The 22,645-nt window shown below is 46.1% G+C and overlaps 1 protein-coding gene across 2 annotated transcripts in view; it reads right to left on the bottom strand.

Annotated features, from left to right (window-relative positions):
- The window catches only part of ANXA7 (annexin A7), a 453,711-nt gene that overhangs the window by 117,173 nt on the left and 313,893 nt on the right, over positions 1-22,645 (bottom strand). For both annotated transcript variants that reach the window (XM_086922337.1, XM_086922336.1), the window contains exon 9: positions 15,094-15,264. In XM_086922337.1, the coding sequence (XP_086778463.1) occupies positions 15,094-15,264 (171 nt within the window). The remainder of the gene's footprint in view (positions 1-15,093; positions 15,265-22,645) is intronic.

Here is a 22,645-nt window from a genome sequence, read left to right on the forward strand (position 1 = left end):
AGGGAATAAACCCCTGTACCTTGATGATGTGGAGACACTGGTTCTATTGCATTTTTTTGTAAGAGATAGAACCTCCTGCTTTAGAAATGCAAGATGTTCTGTGGACATCCGTCGTTGTTTGGCTGGTATGTGAGGAGCGGTAGAGGTGAGTTTCAGGGGTGCTGTAAACTTTTGGGGCATTATCGCTGGATTCCCCTACCTGCGGGCTGACAAACTGGTTTCCCTGGTCTCCCTGTGACTACCGCCTGTAGCCTTCCTGCCGCCGCAGCCACCACCATTACTGCGGCCACTGAGGGACTACAATCACCATCATCCCTAGCGATGGGAGCCGCCCACGGACTTCACGCACCCGGCGGCGCTCAAAAACCACGCACAGCCCCGGTGGAGCGGGTGCTGTAAACTTTTGGGGCATTATCGTTGGATTTCCCTACCTGCGGGCTGACGAACTGGTTTCCCTGGTCTCCCTGTGACTACCTCCTGTAGCCTTCCGGCTGCCGCAGCCGCCACCATTACTGCGGCCGCCGAGGGACTACAATCACCATCATCCCTAGCGGCGGGAGCCGCCCACTGGACTTCCCGCATGCACAGCCCCCGCATCGCGAGAAGGTGCACCGTCTGTGGCCATCCGGGGACGGAGGACGACGGGACGGGCCACCCCCCTAACCTCGTGATATCTATGATACAACGGTATTGGTGCTCACCTAAGAGTCCCAATCGTCTGCACTAATTTGGGGGCAGGGGGGTATATTAATTAAGTAATTTATTTGGATCTTGAAGGCAGTTTTCATTACCATCAATAATGAGCAAAACTATTCGAAGGGGTGGTGGTGGTGTTGGGACAATGGGCGCTTTTCTTAAACGGGCTGAAGTGGAAATTAACAAGGAGATAGCACTAGTTGAAAGGGGACTCTCGCTAGAGCCGTTACAATGTTCAAACTTCAACCCCGATTTAGCCACGGCTCCAGATGCTTCTGATAATATATGTCCTAACCCCGATTCCCCACAGGTGCTGGCTCTGCCCCCCCCTGGATGACAGTGTGGCAGTTTTGCACATTTCAAATTCAGATGGTTCACCTACACTTAGTCCTTCACCCTCCCCTCCAGTTACACGTACTAGGCAGTCACGACTACCTCCTGGGGCTAGAAAGAAAGATCAATCAGTGAAGAGAAAAGCTCATGGCCCCCCGAAAGGTAGCCGGCAACAAGCAAAGTTAGCAAAAAATAAAAATTCTCCAACCGGGTTAGGTGAAATCAAGAAAATTCTATCCCCCAAATGTTTCGCCCAGCGCCCAATCCTAGGTCTGATACACAGTCCCTTCCCCCAAATGGTCCCATTGAAGGAACCATTCCCAAGTTGATTGGGCACATTGAGGAGTTATTCAGAGCCCTTCTTTGTCCAGTAATGAAGAAACTTGAGATGATAGAACGCAGGCTGGATCTTATGGAAAATCATCTTAGAAACGACTGCCTGCCTGACAAAGGGGCTCAGAAAATATTAGCACCAATTGCTAATATTCCTGATCCCGTAGGTTTAAAGCCCAATGACCTAGGTAGTTCGAAGACCACTAGTACTAAAGTCCCTATAGCCCCGGAGCTACCTCCAGTTACTCTAACCATTAATCCCCCAGTTAAGTCTCCGCCTAAGGGTCCGAGTGGGAGATTATTCCCAAAGGTTAGTAATTATTCAAGGGAAGTTATCCTTCACTTACCCCCGGAGGCCTGTCCCTATACTGTTATTTTGGCTAATGTCCCCAAGCTTCCAGATGTTGAGGTAGAGCACTGGTCAGCGCTGAAAAATAAGGCCTTACACTTCCTGAGTATCAAAACAGTGTTGGGAGAACATTTATATGCCAATTTCAAGATGGTTCGCAGAGTATCCTGGTTGGGACATTCAAACATGGGTATGCAGGGTGACTGTCATTGTAAATTTTGGCTCACCGGAATTGGTCAGACTTATTCTTAGGCAGACTGGATCGTTTAGGATTCATCATGACTCTGTAAATGTCCTTCCACTGGGCTATTTTTATCTCCCACGTCCCAAATTAGGAACACTTACAAAGGGCCAGGGCTTGCCATTGGTTGTCCACTTAAGTAGTACTCTTCCACTAAGCAATAGATTTGAGATTTGTAACTCTAGATTGTAATGATTGACTTCCACTAGTTGAGGGGGGGGGCACGAGGAATTATGGTTTCCTAGAAATGATATAGAACCCGGCCCCCCGGTAATTATCTCATTGGAAGATCCTATCTTTTTTTGGGATTGATGGCTTAGCAAAGGGTAGAACTGACCCAACTCATGAGATAGTAAAGACTTGCAAATGTGGGGGTATAACACCAAAGGAGGGTAAGGAGGGCACTGGTTCCCCTGTTCAATCTAACAGTACCAACTACCCACATGTACCCACTTTGGTCTCATGGAATGTGGCAGGGTTGAGAAGTAAAGTAACATCCCTGGATTGGCTAGCCTTTCTAGATACCAGGGATATAATCCTCCTCCAGGAAACATGGCAGGTAACCCCGGAATTTAAGTAAGGATATTTAAATTTTTATATTCCAGCTAACCCTAGCTTGCGGGTGAGACCAAAGGGAGGCTTACTCACATGGGTAAAGCAGGATAGCAGGTATTCCACTTCCCAGTTGGATACTAATAGCCCAGACATTTTGTTAATTAAACTTAAATGCCCTGATCATAAGGACCTATTTGTTTTCAATATTTACTCTAGGGGGCTGCCAGGTGGTATATCCACTGAAGCAGTTGACCAATTAGACGCTCTTTTTAAGCGTTACTGCTCAAAGGGTAATATTATTGTAGCAGGAGATTTTAATTGCTGTTTCGAACCCCTAGACAGCTATGACATAGACCTCACGGTGGAAGAGGATTATATCTGGAACATCCCTCAGTTGACAATACCATCTATCAAAAGATGGACAGAGGCCGCGCTGCAACTTAAAGTCCTATGTGTATAGCACGGCCTACGCGCTACAAATGGAAGAACGGGTTCTGATTAACAGGGCGCTTCTACCTTTAAGAACGGAATATCCCATAGCCGTATATTTATTTATCTATTTGTTGAGCTTTTAAAGCGCGACAGCTACCCAAATAGGGTTTCCCCGGCGCTAACAAGAGATAAAGCTGTTGAGCGGGGAATGATGCTCTGAAGAGAAGCAGGATCCAAATTATTGATTGAACAGCCAGGTCTTTATGGCTCTGCGAAAATGAACATAGCTGGTTTCTGTATGTAAGTTAAAGGGGAGGGAATTCCATAACTTTGGTCCTAGAAACGAAAAGGACCTGCCCCCCGTCCTAGCTAGCCGGACTTTAGGCACGCTGAAAAGGCCCTGAGATGAGGATCTCAAACAGCAGGCAGGAGAGTAAGTGTGAACCAGAGATTGTAAATATCTCTGGGCAGTGCCGCATTTAATTCTGTGCATGAAACACAGAGTCTTAAACTTGACTCTGTTATCGACTCTGAGCCAGTGTAAAGCCTTAAGATGCGCATTTGATACCGTAAACCATTGTCAACTATTGTCGCGGGTTGAGGATTTTGGGATCCAGGGTACGGCCCTGGCCTGGCTGACTTCTTTTCTAGAAGATCGCTCACAGCGAGTCCAACTATCTGACCTCGTGTCAAGTCCAGCCAAATTGACATGTGGGGTGCCTCAGGGTTCAGCTCTATCACCCCTGCTTTTTAATATATACCTACAGCCACTGATTGCAGCCCTAAATAAGTTGAACTGTAGGGTTTACAATTACGCGGATGACACACAAATTCTGATCCAGACTGAACACTCTTCGAACGCCTATTTGAGAATGCAAGACATTCTCAAATTTACAATTAACTGGATGTCGGATAATTGGTTGAAAATTAACCCAGACAAAACCGAAGTCTTGGCAGTCAACACAGCCACCGATCCATGGAACGATCGGTTCTGGCCAGTTGAATTGGGGCCATGTCCAGAACCTGCGGTAGCAGTAAAAAGTCTGGGAATAAAAATTGATGCTCTGCTGACCATGACACAGCAGGTGTCGGCAGTGGTGGGCACTTGTGTCGGTCTACTGCGCCAGCTTCGGAAATTCTCCTTATTGCTGTCCGTCTCCACCCTTAGGCTGGCTGTTTCTGCCTTAATTTTGGCACGGCTGGACTATGGTAACTCCTTGTATCTGGGCCTACCTAACAATCTTTTAGCCAGACTCCAAGTAGTGATGAACGATGCGGCCAGGCTGATTTTTAATAAGCCTCGGCGCACAAGGGCAACGCCTTTACTTCAGGATCTACACTGGCTGCCAATAGCTCAGAGAGTTAAATTCAAGAGTCTATGCATCGCTCATAAAGCGGTCCATGGCTCAGCCCCCATCTATATCAAGGATCGACTGACTAAATATGTGCCAAATAGGACCCTTCGGTCTGCTGACGCGTGTAATTTGACATGCCCTAAGTTCAGTTTAGTATCCAAGGGTGGCAGAGCCTTTTCCAGCATGCCCCCCCCGAGTATGGAATTTGCTCCCAGCCAGATTGAGGAAAGAAACTAATCTCCTCATTTTTAGAAAGCACCTGAAGACGCTGCTCTTCTTGGAAGCTTGGGGTTCATCGTAGTGGGAGGTTGCGTGTTCTTACCAGTGTTATGTGTCCATTGTGAGCGCTTAGATACCTCGGGGTGATATAGCGCTTTATAAAAGAATAATAACATAACATAACAGATGACCCGACATACGTTCTCTTCTGTGACATTTGCACAGTAATCTGGCAGCAGCGTTTTGCACCAGCTGAAGGTGTCTCAAGACAGCCTGCGAAGATCCTAAATAGAGGACATTGCCGTAGTCTAACCGCGAGGTGATTAGGGCGTTAACTACAGACTTTTGTAGGTCTTCGGGTAGCATCCAGATGATTTTCCTAAGCCATCTCAGGATGGTGAAACAAGTAGCTGTTAGATTCCTGACTTGAGGCTGCATGGTTAGGCCTTTGTCGATAATGATGCCTAAATTGCGCACCTGGCCCGACGGAGTGGGAAGGGATCCCATTTCTGGAGGCCAGTGTCTAGGACTCCAAAGATCCGGATTGGGGCAGAGTATTACAACCTCAGTTTTGCCGCCATTGAGCTTTAGCAGGTTGTCCCTCATACATGTTGCAATTTTGCTAAGACCTGCCTGCAGCGGGGAGGAGGAATCCCGATCTGCGTTGGAGTGAAAAAATTATCTGCGAATCATCCGCATAAGTAAACATGGTCAGGCCTTCCGATTCGGCAATCTGAGCCAGTGGGGTTATGTACAAGTTAAAAAGCAATGGGCTGAGCACCGAGCCCTGAGGAACTCCATATGGGGATAGATGGATGTTAGAGGACCCAGTATTGGAAGTTATTTGAAATGTTCTTTGGGTTAGAAATGAAGCAATTCAGTTCAAGGCCTTACTCCTAATGCCCATGGCAGAGAGGGACTTTAACAAGATGTTATGGGAGATGGTGTCGAATGCTGCGCTGAGATCGAGTAGACTCAGCGCAGCTGTGTCTCCGCAGTCTACCAAATAGCGCAACTTTACCGTCACCCCCAGCAGTGTTGTCTCAGTCGAAAACCCCGAACGGAAACCTGACTGCGAGGGATGGAGTATATCATGGACTTCCGTAAAATAGGCATGCTTCTTCCAGTTCCTTTTACCGTACTGGGCTGTTGAATGAGGGAAAACGGAAAACGGGAGTCGCAGGGGCGGACAGACTGAATTTAGTAAGAAAGTGATCTGTCCAGTGTAGGGGCAAGGCGGGAAGACATTGTAACATAGGAAGGCTGGAAAATATAGGGTCCAGTAGATGGCCACCTATGTGTGTGGCTCCTGTATACCATAAAGTGAGGTTCATGGCTGCCAGGTCATCGATCAAATTTGTACCTGCGTTATTCTGAGCGTTGTTGAGATGGATGTTAAGATCCCCTATGATAGAAAAGTTGCTAGAGTTTATCAGAAAAGACGCAATCAAATCAGAGAATTGCGTCGTCCAAGTTTGTATAGAGCCTGGCGGTCGATAAACCAGCAAACCGGTGAGCGTAAAATTAGGGTGCAGTAAGAGTTTGAAAAGGGCTATCTCACAAGCATTCAAAGAGACTGGTTCAAAGGTGCATTGCAGTGATTTTTTAAATAGGACTGCAATGCCACCCCCAGTTCTTTTTGGTCTGTCTATTTTAGCAATGGCATAATTTAACAGCAGGGCTTCTGCAATGTCTGGGCCAGCGCTATCATTCAACCAGGTCTCCGTAAGAAACAAAGCGGCCAGTGAATCATCGGACAAAAGGTCATAGATGTTCCTTTTATGTTTGCTTAAGGACCGGCAGTTCAGACTGCCAAACAGCCAGGATTGAGACGGCCTACGGCCCGCAGACAGATGTCGGCAAAGCTGGGGAGTGTTGAGCTGGAAGTTACATGTAGAGCACAAGATGGAGCATTGCCTATCATTCTGAAGGATCATACATTTCTGATTGGCTGACCCTCGGAGTGCATGCAGCACGTCTGAAGGTTAGACCCTTCTGATCGGTGACTTTTGTCCAGGGATTCGGGACACATTCTCATTAACAAAGAGAATTGGACTAGCATTGAGGATATGCGGATAGTGGTACAGGTAGAGAGCGACCATGACCCATTAATCCTATCATTTAGGTTATTCGAATTATCTAAAAGCGAGGGCCAACATGACTGTGTGGAAATAGCCCTTTCAAACGACTATAGACTAGTAAGATGGGCTAACTGTGCAATGAATGAAGAAAGTATTGTTGCTATGAGGGATTTGACAGTCCAGACCATAGTGGAACTCCAGAATAACTCCACTGCGGAGGAAGTCGTATCAAATACTGGCCTGATCCATGATACATTTTGTAATCAGTTAAGATGTTTCTTTGTTAAAAAGGTGACCAAAAAACCGAGTAGGCCAGTGAGGAAGGAAGACCAATGGTATGGCAAGTCTTGCAGGGTTGTGTATAAGGCCCTATCAGATGCAGTAAAAACCAAAGATATAGCTAGGATTAAGATCGCCCGAGTCATGTATAAAAAAAACCAATATAAGGCAGAACGTGATTGGGACGAACAATACTGGAGGGAGTTGCTGAGTGCCAGTAGAGAAAGATCAATGTGCTCCTTTTGGGATATGGTCAAATAGGGAAGGGGGGTTAAAAGGGGCGAACCTACTAACCATGTTTCGCCTGATGCCTCGGTTTCTCACTATGCATCCCAGTTTGCGTCTATTGATAAAAATGGTGATGAGCGTGAGGTTTTTTCTAATGTAACCCAGGGCACAAATCATCTTTCCTTCACCAGAATAGAAGTCATTTTGATTTTGAACAACATCCCAAAATCTAGAGCTCCAGGCCTAGATTCAGTTCCAGCAGACCTCTTTATGCAGGACAAGGACCTTTGGGCTTCTTATATCCACTTGTTAGCCAATGGGATTGCTATGGGCTCACCTATACCGGAGTCCTGGAAGGGTGCCGAGATTATCCCAATCTTTAAGGGGGAGTGCTCGGACCCAGGAAATTACAGGCCAATTAGCCTCATAGCATGCATACAAAAGGTGGTGGCGAGGCTTCTACTGCAGCACATCCAGGGTTGGATAGAGGCCAATGATGTCCTATCGCCTCTCCAGGCCGGGTTTCACAGCCATACCAGTACTGTGACCAAGTTTTTAGATTTGTTTTAATATATTGGCGTGTAGTGCTATTAGGGGGGGGTATGCTCTTTGCAGCCTTCATTGATCTTAAATCAGCGTTCGACCTAGTGCCACACGCAAAATTGTGGGCAGCCTTACAAGATCAGGGCATCCCATTGGATATCCTGTCCCTCCTAATTAGACTACATGACGACAACTTTGCCAGAGTCCGTTGGAACCAGCAGGGGAGTGTAACTGATAAATTTCCAATCACTAGGGGAGTTCGCCAAGGGTGTGTACTAGCCCCAACACTTTTCTCACTATATATCAACAGGGTGATCAGCTACTATGAACAGCATCCAACTGATGCTCCGAAGTTGGATGGTAAGCTGATCCCCCTGCTGATGTTTGCAGATGATACGCTACTAATCTCAAAAACACAGCAGGGCCTCCAGAAGGCCATTGATGTTTTTGAAGTCTTCTGCAACGACCATGGACTTGTCATTAACACAACTAAGGCTAAGTTCATGGTCTTACATAAAAACAAACACGTTAGAGGGAAGGTGGTTATGGACGGGGTCCAACTGGAACAGACCCAAGTATTCACCTATCTGGGCATCACCCTATCATCCAAACTAGATTGGAGACATCACACTAACCAGCTGGTCACGAAGCACGCACAACTGACGGGAGCACTTACCAAGGAATTTTATTTGTCACATACTAGGCCAATTACCCCGGTCTTAAAGATCTATGATGCCAAAGTTGGAGCGGCAGTTCTTTAAGGGGCGGAATTGTGGGGACTTAGTAACCTAAAGAAGTTGACGGGTGCGCAAAGTAAATTCTTGCGCAATATTACAGGCCTCCCGGTTTCTACCCCGTTGATCCCTCTCCGCTACGACCTGGGAACTCATTGTCTCGAAGATATGGCCAGATATAGATCAGCTGCCTACTGGAGGAGATTATGGGTTACTCCAGAACTCTCCCAGTATGCTCGAGCCTTTCTGGAGGTTAGAGACGCTGATAGTGCTCACAAAATATTATGGCTGAGGGAGGTAAAAGCAATATATACGGCCATGGGCCTATCCCCATTGTGGGATGACCCAACAGGGAATTCCTTTCCACCTAGAAAAACATTTAGAGACCTGTACTGGAACATGCTTGAGGTACATAGATTTGGCTGTTCTAGTGAACCATCACTTACGGCGGAATTCCTAGGACTGAAACACGCTCCAGCCCTCGAGGGTTATTGGGACTGGATTACTATCCCGGGGGATAGGAAGAAATACCATCAGTTCAGGGTGGGGACACTACCACTCAATGCCTTCACCGCGAGGTGGCGCGGGGGACAAGGCACTGTCTGCCCCTTCTGTCCCACCCAGCAGGAAGGCATTGGGCATATACTATTTGCCTTCCCTGAATATAAGGTTCCTAGGGTATCCTGGCTAAAACCCATTTGTGTTCCGTTAGGTCTCAAAACAGGTTGTGAGTCTCTCAGGATCCTTCGAACTGACAATTCCCAGGCTGTGGTTATAGCTGTGGCTAAGTTCCTTCACTGGATGTGGATCATCCGGGCTCATAAAATGAGCTTACAGTGACATTCTAGTGGTTCTTTTTAATGTTTTTTCATGGGCTCATGCCACCTGAGGTTATAGAATGCGTTTAATGATAAATTTATAGTTTTACAATTTTATAACAATAGAAATGGTTTTCAAAATAATATCTGTAAAATGAAATGAATTGTATATTTATGTTTTTAACCTGACTTAATTAATATTTGAACATTTGCTTATATGTATCTAATTTATGTGTCTAATTTCTGATGGATGGCCAACAATTGATGCGGCGTATTGTGGTCGTTATTAGCTGCTAATGGAGGGCAATTTTAAATTTTACATTTTAGAATATGTCTAGCTGTTGTAAATGTCTTATGATTTAAAAATCGAAATAAAGACTTATGAATTGAATTGAGTTCCAGGCAGTAACCATACTGGATAATTTGTCTCACCCGCCTGTCTGTGGTGATGATGTTCCAGACAGGTAGGAACTGTGATAGTCTTCCTCCGACCGGAGTGGAATGGTCCGGAGGGAAGTCATTGTTTGGTAGTGGGGGAGGTTCGGTTGTAGTTACCACAAGCTCTCACCTTGTTATTATTTCTCTGTGCCCACCCCTAAAATATCCCTTGTTGGGGGATGTGTGTGTAGGGGTTTTATAGGAGGAAGTTCTAGCCTCTGTGGTAATGTTTTTGGATCAGTCCCTATAGAAAGAGCGACAAAAGACACCCGGGTAGTCTGAAACTGTAATGCTCCCATAGATTTAGCAGTGTCAGTGTCATTATTCATTTTTAGGTCTCGACCTAAAGCATTGCTTTAGCAATAAGCAATGCATGTTTGTCGAGATTCTAGTAAGCAGTACGAAAACTCTACCAAATCTGCTGATTACACACAGTTCATATGAGATAGGCGCATGCACAAACCAGCCAGGTGACAAACCACCATTTGTCTGTGCCTCGCATCAGACTTCAAAGGTTGCCATTCCCCCGCCCACCGCATCAAACTTAAAAGGAATGCGCTCCGGCTATCTTTCTCTTCCTTCCTCTCCCGTCTTTTCTATAATCTTGCCTCGCTTTTCTCCCCATACAGTGTCTTTCCATGCTCTCGCGGTGGTGTGGCCGTGTCTCGCGTCTCCAGCCCCCTCCTTCCACACCTTGTCTAGGCCCTCCCCAGCCGCCCCTGTGCAGCAGCCACATACCTGGCCCGCGGAGGTCAATAAACTGCGTAATTGCTGACTTCAAAGGAATGCGCTCCCCCGCCCCCGCCACAGCAATGACGACAGCTTGTTATTTTATTTACCCATCCCAATGTTTTTCTTCCTTTCCATTACGTCTTTTCCCGCTTCATTGCACGTAGCTTCCTCTTTTTTCAATCACCTTACATTTTCTTCATTTTATGTACCCATTTCTTCTCCTGTTTCTAACATTCCTCATCCTCTCACCCTGTCTCTTCCTATCTCTCTTCCTCTTGATTTGCGCTGTCCTTTTATCCTCTTTCTTGCTCTCCATCATAAGCTGCACTTTTCCTTTTCCAAAGCCCTGTTTTCGCCTCCCACTCGTATATACCTCCACTGATCCTTTCCTTCTTATATTTTGTATGCAAACCAAACAAACTTTCTCCAGAAACAGCACTTTTATCCAGTCTCACCTCTGGCTGTCTTTACATGCTTACACCCCTCTCCAACAGACCACACACACTGCCCCTTTTTCACACAGACCACACACACTGGCTCCCTCGCACACAGACCACGCCACACACAGCCGCACGCCACACAGCGCCGCACGCCACACAGCGCCGCACGCCGCACGCTGCACACCGCCACATCACTCTGGGACACCGCCACATCACTCTGGGACACCGCCACATCACTCTGGGACACCGCCACATCACTCTGGGACACCGCCACATCACTCTGGGACACCGCCACATCACTCTGGGACACCGCCACATCACTCTGGGACACCGCCACATCACTCTGGGACACCGCCACATCACTCTGGGACACCGCCACATCACTCTGGGACACCACCACATCACTCTGGGACAGGGGCATCACCACATCACTCTGGGGCACCACCACATCACTCTGGGGCACCACCACATCACTCTGGGGCACCACCACATCACTCTGGGGCACCACCACATCACTCTGGGGCACCACCACATCACTCTGGGGCACCACCACATCACTCTGGGGCACCACCACATCACCCTGGGGCACCACCACATCACCCTGGGGCACCACCACATCACCCTGGGGCACCACCACATCACCCTGGGGCACCACCACATCACTCTGGGGCACCACCACATCACTCTGGGGCACCACCACATCACTCTGGGGCACCACCACATCACTCCGGGACACCACCACATCACTCCGGGACACCACCACATCACTCCGGGGCACCACCACATCACTCCGGGGCACCACCACATCACTCCGGGGCACCACCACATCACTCCGGGGCACCACCACATCACTCCGGGGCACCACCACATCACTCCGGGGCACCACCACATCACTCCGGGGCACCACCACATCACTCCGGGGCACCACCACATCACCCTGGGGCACCACCACATCACCCTGGGGCACCACCACATCACCCTGGGGCACCACCACATCACCCTGGGACACCACCACATCACTAATACAGCACCACATCACTCAGCCCAACCACATCATCACTCAGCCCAACCACATCATCACTCAGCACCACAACAGCATCACTCAGCACCACAACAGCATCACTCAGCACCACAACAGCACTGTCCTTGCTTGCTACCAACAAGCATTGCCATAGCCAATAGGACTCGCATTAGGAAAGTGTAAGCTATTGGCTTTGTGAATAACAATGCTATTAATTTATATATTTTCAAAGCCAAAACATATTTTAAAAAAAATTGTAATTTACAATACCAATAGTTCACACTTTCCTAATGCAAGACCTATTGCATTGCAAATTCTTGTTTGTAGAGCTGTGTCTACAGCTGGTCCAAAGAGTTGTTCATGATTAACGATTGATTCAAAATAGTTGTTTGAACTTCCTGTTTAAATCTGGAAATGCGTAACCATGCATGTCTATGGAGTAAGACACTGGTGTTAACAGACCTAGCTGCAGTGTCTGCTGCATCGAGGGCACATTTGATGGAGGCATTTGTAATTAACTTGCGCTCCTGCAACAGATCATTGCCATTGGCTTCGTATTGGTCAGGTAAGTGTTGTATAAGGTTTTCTAGCTCATCGTAGTGAGCCCTGTCATATATGGTGACTAGAGCTTGTGCATTGGCTATCCTCCAATGATTAGCTGCTTGGGAAGCAACACGTTTGCTTGATGCGTCCAGCAGTTTAGACTCTTTATCTGGGGTGGTGCATCTCCAAAAGTTTGGGAATTAGCCCGTTTTCTTGCATTGAAGACTACCAAGGAGTTTAATGGGAGTTGTGCCTTGATGTACATGGGATCTTTAGGGGCAGGTCTATATTTTTTCTCAATACATGGATTGAGAATCCTGTCCCTGACGGGGTCTTTAAATATGTTGGGTGCGTGTTTAACTACCCCTTTAAGCATGGGCAATGTATGCATGATCTTATGGGACTAAGCAAAAGTGTCCATTAAAAAATCTTCCTCCATGGGGTCTAAATGTAGAAACATGCCATAGTATTGAGCAGCCCTATTAATAAGTTGGCTAAAACCTATATTGTCGTCTGGGGGTGATGGCTTAGATGGGTATGCATCTGGATCAGGGATGTCTGGAGGATCTGCAGGATCGTCATAATCATCCCATGTATCCTGTGGAGGGGTAGGGTTATCCTCGTTAGGGTCATCTAAGGTATAATTGCCATGTCAGTCCCCACCCCCTAAATCACCCTCATCCTGTGGTGATAAGGGTGAGCCTGGAGATAATCTAGGATGTTGTGTAGGAGAGTTTAAAGGGGATACAGGTTTAGCAGGAAGAGTAGTGTCTTATAGGTGATGTTGCAAAGTCTCTCTTCTTTGGAGGGACCTCAGGTGTGTGGGAGGTATACATTTCTCTTTTTTGCTGAAATAGTGATAATAAGGCCTGTTGTTTTAGGGTCCACCTGTAATGTTTTTTGTCTTGGGTCAACAGGATCTGGTCTAAAGAATTCATCCTGGTCGTCTGTTCTCGGTGCCGATTTTTTCGGTTCCGAGCTTGGCTTTAGTTTGGTCTCTGGAGCCTTAGAAAGAGTTTTAGGTTAAGTGGGCTTTGAAGGTGGCGCCGAATCAGAACTTTTTTTTTGGAGTCGAGTCTGAACTTTTCTTCGGAGCCGAAGATTTCCAGTGCTTGTCCGGTTCAGAGGCCTTTTGGTCTTTTGGTGCCGAAGGGCTCGGTGTCGAAGCCTTCTTGACTGGAATGGGGTGTATCCCAGATTTCGGCACCGAAGGTGGTTTAAGGACAGTGATGTACGGCTTTCTCGGTCCCGAGCTGCCGGAAGGCTTTTCTTTTTTCTTCGAAGTCTGGCCCGGAGGTGGGGCTTCTGAAGCTTTCTTCTGGTCTCGACTAGGGCCTGCAAGCGAAGTCTTGACTAGAGCCTTCTGCTTTTCTGATGGGGCATGAGTAGGGGCTTTTGTACTCACTCGTTGCCCTGGCGTGATGTCATCGGACCCAGAGTCATCCTCTTCAGAGATCTCGAGCTCCTCAGAATCCTCTGCCTCTGGAACATCGAGGCCTTCATCGAAGGTATCTTCCGGCACCACTTCAGCTTGTTGAGCCATGACATGTGGTCGAGCTCGGTGATCATGGATGGTCTTCTTCGACCGAAAAGAAGCACAGGTTTGGCAATCCTTTTCCTAGTGCTCTGGCGATAGGCAAAGGTTGCACACCTTGCGATGATCAGTGTGTGAAAATGTAGCTCCACACGGGGGGCATTTTTTAAATGAAGTTCTTAGCCGTAGGCCCGAATGGTGTTGATGGGCCCAACGGCACACGTCGACAACTGGAGTCAAGAAATATAAATTAGCACATCGAGGGCACGTAAACAAGACAATATCGTCAAAGACGATAGGTTGCGCGTCGCAAAAATTTTGAAAACAGGGTGCCAAGCCGGAGCGCAAAAAGTTTCATCCGAACCCGATGGCTGAAAAAGACAATCTGGAGATGGAGTCTATGCCCATGCGCACTACTAACCAAAGGAGGAGTCACCTATCTTGTGACTACAAAACCTCTACAATAACCAAGTGCAAACATCTGAGCCCAACATCAGATGGCGATCTATGCTACAGTATACAATCTACAGCTCATATGCCTCAAACATATCAATCCAGAGGTCTGTATCCTCTCTGAGAAAAACGCAGTGTGGTCATTATGGTAAGATGAGAGACCATATTCAATATAAAATTATTTCAACCTGGGATCTGTCTCTAGTCCAAACCCCTTTCAGAATCCCTCTTGGAACCCCCGAGGGAGGTTCCCCTCATCTTTACTGGCTTACCACTTATTTTGGTGACCATAATCTTGTCAAAACAGCTATGTGTACATGGTGATCTTAGCACGAAGGACAGCCAGTGGCATATCACAGCAGCAAATCCAGATGAGATGCAGATCCACACCGGCCCCCACACTTGAGGGGACAATGCACAACCACAGCTGCAAGCATGGCAGAGGCCAAGGCTGGTACCACAGTAAACACTGCAAAACACCCCATGGCCGAGCAGTGGGTAGTGGAATAAGGGGGGGGAAGCCAGCAACCTTAAACAATATTGTGCACACAACAAGCAGAAACAGGAACTGCTTCTGGTGAAATGGTATCATTGGTATTATAGTTGCAGCTATGTCCGCAGTCGGATGCTGAATTGCAAGAGTCCCTACAGAATTTGCCCCACCATATGCTTTGTCCTCATTCCCAAATTACTGTTCCTAGTGTGCAGCAATCGGCAAAACGCTAAAATTACCAACCTGGCACATGGATACAAGTAGTCGTTCAAAATGTCCTGAAGTATCAGATCGGATGTCCTTTTCGATGTCTCTTCCAAACTCTGTTTTATAACACTGAACAATGTTTTTAATTTCACTGTTTGTTCTTGTGCAAAGGATCTCAATGAGTACTCTCTCTTGAGTTCCAGCACCCTATGAGAAAGAAAGCCAAAACTTCTGTTAGTCAGGTTGCAAAAGTACATTTTACGTAAGTATCTACAACATAAAACCAGTTTTGAATGATAGAAAAAGATATTACAGTAAAAATAAAGAATGATACTAGCATTCCCTGTTTTAGATAACACAATACAATCAAGGAACTTATTTTCTAATAAGCTAACACCTCCTAGCCACAATCCACTACCTGTTTTACTATGAGAATGTACCGGAGCTAAAGACCAATACTTGCATTGGTCCCTACACAGACCCACGTCGCTGCTAAAATAGGATATTAATAGTTGTTTCTCACCATAAGAACTACTCTATCCTCTGCCCTCCTACCCTGTCAATCACAGGAATGTGGTAGGCACTCTAGCACCAAGAGCTTACCTCAGAAACCTGAAAGGGGTTATATCAAGCTCTGTCACCGCCTGTCCATGTAGCTACTCTTCCTTCAGCCCTATTTATCCAAATATTTATGGTGGTAAATTATTGGGGCATAAAGAATACAAGACGTCACACTGCAAGTCATATTACTGAAGGGTCTGACTAAGTTAGAATTAAGTAGATACTATTGTTAATAATCATGACTACTCTTTTCTACTTAATATTCTCCTATTGTCTCTTACTTTCAGCAAGTGCAACATACCAACCAATGGTGTGCTAAATATCCTGTATCCTTGAGCTAATTTCAATAGTCACAAGTTTGTGTATTATAACCAGCTGTAACTATATTTAGATAAAAGCACAAAACAAGAAGGATTACTCAGGTGCATCATCAATAGGTACGAGTGTCAGTTTATCAAGGAACGTTTGCCATGTATTAGATCTCCTCAATCATCTTAACAACATGTGCTAGTAGGCAAGTCTCATTTTCTAATCTGATCTATTCCACTGGGCTAGCCTTTCACGTAGGTACAATGAAGTGGCAGGGACTGGGTACAGACAATTTATTCTAGGCTTCTCTAATATGAGGGGTAACTGTTCAAATTCCCATGCATGATTTCCCTTTTTCGTTTTGGATATCATTTTAAATGACCATTGTGTCATCGTACAATCCAGTTGCAGGCTTTCATAAGCCTTACAACACCCTCCCCCAATAAGGCAGACAAACCAATAAAACAGTGGGCATTCACCAAACTAAGAGTAATCATGTTTCTTTAATCCAAACGGTCTAACATATATGCAAATTGACTCACTCCGAGCTTAGCATTTCCTGATTCAGTCTTGGTCACTTCACAACATCTATCCTATTCATCTTAAAGACACACACAAACAACTACATCCTCTGTCTACTGCTCTCCAATAGCCAACACAGTGAATCAGAAGACCTCTGTTTAATTTTAGAAGGTAAATTTTGTTTCTTCAAAAAGATAAATAAACACAAAATACCACAAGGAACCTTCAACAGTGTACAATGAATAACAAGCAGCGGCAAAGCCAATAGATCTCATCTGTGAGATCTATTGACTTTGGCAATGATTTTTAGCAATGCTGCCCAGCAGGAAGCCAACCAATCGGCGTGCTCTAAGCCCACTAGGAGATAATAAATCTCGCAATAAACAGCACAATATCAGACTTAGGCAAGACCAAAAAAGAGACCATGAGAGCATTCAGCAACTTAAAAGCAAGGAGAGAAATCCTTATAACAGCATAGTGCGCCAATAAAATGCGGAATAAATTAAAACACCAAGGCCAGATACCACATTTCAAGCACATTGGTAAAAATTGTGACATATTTATATGCCTCTCCCGTTAATCTCCTCAAGTCATCCATTTAGTCATTCTGCATGTTATTTTATGGTGGTCAATCACGGTGAGGAATATAAAAGTGCTGGAAGGAAGTTTTTTCATTTCACAAAATCCTCTAACAAGTTATCTTTTCTAAACTGAACAAGTCAAATAAAGTCTGCTATGGACCATTCATTGAGGTCTCTCAGCCATTCAGACAGAGTACAGGCCTTCAATTCTCATCCATTTTATAGCAGTTCATAATATAGCCAGTAGTACTGCTAGCAGCTTCACTATCATTTTCATTTAAACCGTTGTCATAAACAGGGTAAATATATAAGCCCTGGGAGTATCCATGACCGCAGCCCTCTACTCTGTCCAAGACTGACCTCCAGAACTCTTTAATTTGAGGGCATTCCGTAAACAAGGGATAGAAAGTAATTCATCACATATCACATTTAGGACAGTTATCTATTTTATCCTTGTCCTTCTAATGTAGCATGATGGCGTGGTGCATGTACAGTGCAGTATACTAAAATAGTGTCAATTTGAACCTATCCTTCCTGGGTGAGGGCCACTGAAATGTGATTCTGCAGCTGTGGCATTTTTCCACACAATTATGGAGTTGCTGAAACTGCCACATAATCCATTATCTCCTGCATAATTTTCATACAGAATGACACCAAATTTGTCAGAAAGCTAGATCATTTGGAGTAATTTTGTTCAGTGGGTTTTGAGAAAATAAGGTTACAAATGTATTTCACACAGCAGTGCGGCAAACGCAAACCGCCTGATCCAATTGGCAGGCCGCAATCTCATGAAAATGTGGCTACCATGTTTACCAGGTCACAAACCGGTTAAGTAAAAAAATAAAACAATGGGGCAGGATAGGGTATCATTATTCCTGGATGGAATTTAAGAGGGGGGGAATTGGGAGGTGGGAAAAAAAGGCCTGGCCTTAGTGCGCAGCGAGACCATGGTGGTTTGCAAGCAAAGGGGTCTTTGGCGCCCATGGGTGGTTGTGCACAGTGCCTGGATGCAGGACAAGCCATTCCCCCAACTCCATGCTTTGCACTGCCAAAGGTCATGCGCGGCACATGTTGGGTGCTGGACCTGGCTGGTGTTAGCTGCCTGCGTGAGGTTGGATGTAGGACGTCAGGGTGTAGCTGAAGGCCATGCGCATGGAGGGGTTGGATACCCGGGGGGTTGGGTGTGGCCCTACACAGGGCACCGCCAAAGGCACCTGCTATGCTCCCAGCTTTGCCAACCTGTTTGCGGGATGGTGGAGGAGCAGGTTGCCACCACACCAGAAACTGCAGAGGACATGGAACGGGCCACACTGTTCCTCAGATACATGGATGATTTGTTTATCATATAGAAAGGTTTGAAGGAATCAGTCTGGATTTGGTCAAAAATCTAGAGAACAACTCATTAAACTTAAGCTCACCTGCACCATCAGCAAGGATATGATTGTTTTTGGTTGAGGTGAGAGAAGACAAACTAGTCTATACATGAAGGCGACAGCAGGCAATAGCGTTCTTCATGCTCTCAGCAGGCACCTTGAAACATATGGTGAGCTGACTAGCAAAAAGGAACTGTAGCTCTGCATTACTCCATGAGTAGGAGGTAATGCTGCACAGGTTTCAGGGGAGAGGATATGTTTTGGGTCTTCAACCAGGAAGTCGAAAGGGTTAGCATGAAGAGTAGAGAGACCACTCTTTTCCAAATATGATCAGGATAATCATTAGATTTAATGTTGATTAAGCAAGAGGATTAATAAAATGAAGCAGTAGAATTGGGAAATCTTAGGCAGTGATCCTGTTCTCAGTTCAGTGCTAGATAGCAGGCAGAGCATCACATATAGGAGAGGCTGTATATTGCGGCCTAGGTTAGTTCTTAGAGACAAACGATCGTAAGGCATCTAGGTTTAGCAACCTCAAAAGCTTCTTTCCGTGGGGCAGGCGTAATGCAACCGGTAACAGCACCAGCAAGAAAGAATATCCTGTACCTTTTGGAAAAATCACCAAGGTTATCAGACAGTTTTTGACTTGCAGCACTTATTTTGTAGTTAATGTATTAGAACACCACTGCAACAAAAGATATGTTGGTATTACCATCCATTAGGCAAAGAAGAGAGTTCTTGAACACATGAGAGCTATTGATAACAATGACACCCATTAGTCCATGGCAAGACAAACCTGTTATGTTTTTACATTGTTAAGCATGTTTCCAACAATCTGCGATGTGGCAGCAGAACATTCGCCTTAAGAAAGAAAGAAAGAATGTAGGTATACCATTGATCGGGAAACTAAAGGGGGTTTAGGGTGGAACACAGAAGAGGTACTAAGAGTGCATTTACATGATGAGTGAATGTTTGTGTTTAAGTAAAGTCTTTGCTGGCTTGTTTCAAGAATTTTTACTAATATATGTGGTGTAGACATTGGTCTTAGACCCCTAGCCTTTTCTTCCTTCATACACGTTGGTGATGGAGCCACGGTGCAGATACGATTTTTCTTTATTTTATTACTGTTGTTTTCTCACTTGGGGTTTTGGGCTCTATTATTGGCAACTTGTTGGACAGTTCGGTCACATCACATTTGATGCTGTTATACAAGACATTCAATACCTTTATGTGTACCTCAATTTTATGTAGTACCTCAGTTCTTTAGTATTCTGCTCTCCTGAAACAAAATATGGACTCCAGAACTATTTGGAGTATAACTCTGCCCAGAGTATACAACCGAAAATGCTTGACCACTTGGGCCTGATGTTTATTTTGTTCATATTATTGATGTATTATTAATTTCATAATTTGGTACTTTCAAAGGTTTTCATTTTTCCCTATTCCATCATTGCATGGTTGATTTTTTGGCTTGGATTAAATCGGGGGAGCATTCATAGAGCTCAAAGGCTGAGAACTTGTCCTACATGGACAGTTTATTGTAAATTATATAAATTGTATAGATGTATTGTGAGTAAGACTATACACTGACTGCTGTTTTCTCATTTTGTTTGAGCGAGCGCTGGAACTTCGGGGGTCAACCACACCTACTCAGAAGCCTGAGAAGTACCTGTGGCAACCAGGAGTCCCACCCAAAGAAGGAACAGCTTCGGAGAGTGACATAACCCTAATACCTGCCCTTAAACAATAGGAGTATCCCATCTCTTGGTTTTCCCATCCTGACAAATACTTTCTCTCAATATATACTGGGCTGTGTTTTATACCATCAATAAACCCTACAGCATTGATCCCATATGGCCTCCTCACTTCTGTTTCCGACCGTCCCTCCGACAGTTGGTGTCAGAAGTGGGATCGGAGGAAATGGAGACCGTAGTAAAAAAGATGGCAGAGAGGCAGGATCGCCTTAAAATTATGGCCCGGTTTCTAGAAACAGCCGAAACAAGAGGGAAGCCCTGCATAAAACCCATACTGGACAGGGTCAAACCCAAGAGACCACCATGGGGATGCTCACAGAAGTACTTGGACAGCCCCCGCGGTTATACCGCCACTCCTTTAGTGGTGGTACAGAAATAAGTCCAAGGGGAAGACCCAGATTTTTTTCTATCAAACGTTGAGAGGATGGCCTGAGCCGCCCTGTGGCCAGAGGACAGGTGGGGACAATATTTAGGACCCCTTCTTACCGGGGACCTCCAAGCAGCCTACCAGGCCGCTACCCCCTGGGAACCACTCCCTATCCGGACAACAAAAGATGTATACTGGAACGTATTGGCATCGATAAAGAGACCTACTGAATGAGGCTCCGTCATATACGAGAGGGACCACAAGAAAACCCCAGAGCCCTATGCTATCGCATAAAGGACACAGCTGATCGATGGCTAAAACCCCTAACCTCTTCCAAGAAGGTTATACTGGAGAAAATCTACCTAGAACAGTTCACCTCTTTGCACCCTCCCATTCAGAGATGGGATCACCAGCACATGGACCTATCCTTAGACAAAGCCGTGTAAGTAGCAGCTGCATATTATAGGGCCCAACATCTACAAAAGGGCAAAGAGGAAGGGACCTGGAAACAGCCTGGTAATCATCCTATGAGAGCCCCCAGACCAACCCACTACCCCCGAAAACCCAAAACCTTAACTGTGGTACCAAATCCTGGGATGCCAATACCCCGATCGACTGCTCCCTTGGGACATCAATGGTTACATTGTGGCACCTTCGGACATATAGCGCGTGTCTGACCACAAAAAGACGAACCTATGGAAGTCTGGTACACTCCGGCACTGTATTGTTCCATAGAAGGCGACTCACATCCATTTCACCGACAGGTAGTTGTTAATGGGGAACCCAGAAATACCCTAGTGGACACAGGGTGCCGCCAGACTCATACCGCAAGTCATACCCGGGGGACCACCAGCCACCACAGGGGTTGTCCATATACAGTGTATCCACGGGGATAGTAAGATCTATCCCATGACTAACGTGGCTATCGAAAACCAACCAGCCCAAATCCCAGTGAACATGAAAGTAGGTCTCCTCCCTCACCTACCTGAACCTGTGGTCTTAGGAACTGACTATCCCCACATACACACCCTGCTTTAAGACCCATGAAAGGAAGGGACTGAGGGGAGAGAAGAAGCACGGTTCTTCGATGAACTAGAGCCCGGGTGGGAACAAGGGAAGGACAGGAAGAGCAAACCACAAAGGAGAAGGGAGAAGAGAAATGGGAAACTCTCCCTTCTGACCCATACTACTACCCCTTCTGTGGTACCACTATAGGAACTTCCGCGCAGCATAGAGAGGATAATACTTTACAGGGAGCCTGGAGGCAAGCGGCCGAACAGGAAGATCCCCTCCAAGTAGGTCCACAATTCTTTACCCAAAAGGGGTTGTTGTACAGAAAAGTGGGAAGATCCCTGCCTACTCAGCTGTTAGTGCCGCTTCCCTACAGGGAAAAGGTCTTATACCTGGCACATAGCCATTTGTTGGGAGGTCATTTTGGGGGGAGAAAAAAATGAGAAAACCATACTTGAGAGGTTCTACTGGGCAAGTATTTATCAGCAGGTCAGGAAATACTGTCGTGAGTGTGCGATCTGCCAGAAAACCAGTCACTACATTCCACCCGAGTGCCCCTGAGACCTTGAACTGTCATTGACATCCCGTTTTCCAGGGTGGGAATGGATATCTTTGGCCCCCTCTTACCCTCCCGTAGTGGGTGTCGCTATGTCTTGGTCCTAGTGGACTATGCCACAAAATTCCCAGAAGCTGTTGCCCTTAGACAACCGAATACTACCCAGGTGGCCAAAGCCATGGTTAACATCTTCTCCCAAGGAAATACTCACCGATCAGGGTACGCCCTTCACATCCAAACTTATGAAACTGGTGTGTCAGCAGTTACATATCAAACAGATCCATACAGCCGTCTACCACCTCCAGACAGATGGTCTGGTAGAGCAGTATAATGCCACCCCAAAGACCACTTTGAGAAAATTACTGAATGTAGAGGCTCGTAGGTGGGAAGACATGCTCCCCTTAGCCTTGTTCGCCATACGGTGTGGACATCAAAAGAGCCTGGGCTATTCCCCGTTCCAATTATTGTATGGAAGGCCACCGCGTACCCTTATGGACATGGCCAGAGAAGAGTGGGAAGAAGAAGCAGACACCTCGAAACCTCTATTGGACTAT

The sequence above is a fragment of the Lissotriton vulgaris genome, chromosome 5 (genome assembly GCF_964263255.1).
Source record: "Lissotriton vulgaris chromosome 5, aLisVul1.2, whole genome shotgun sequence".
NCBI lineage: Eukaryota > Metazoa > Chordata > Amphibia > Caudata > Salamandridae > Lissotriton > Lissotriton vulgaris.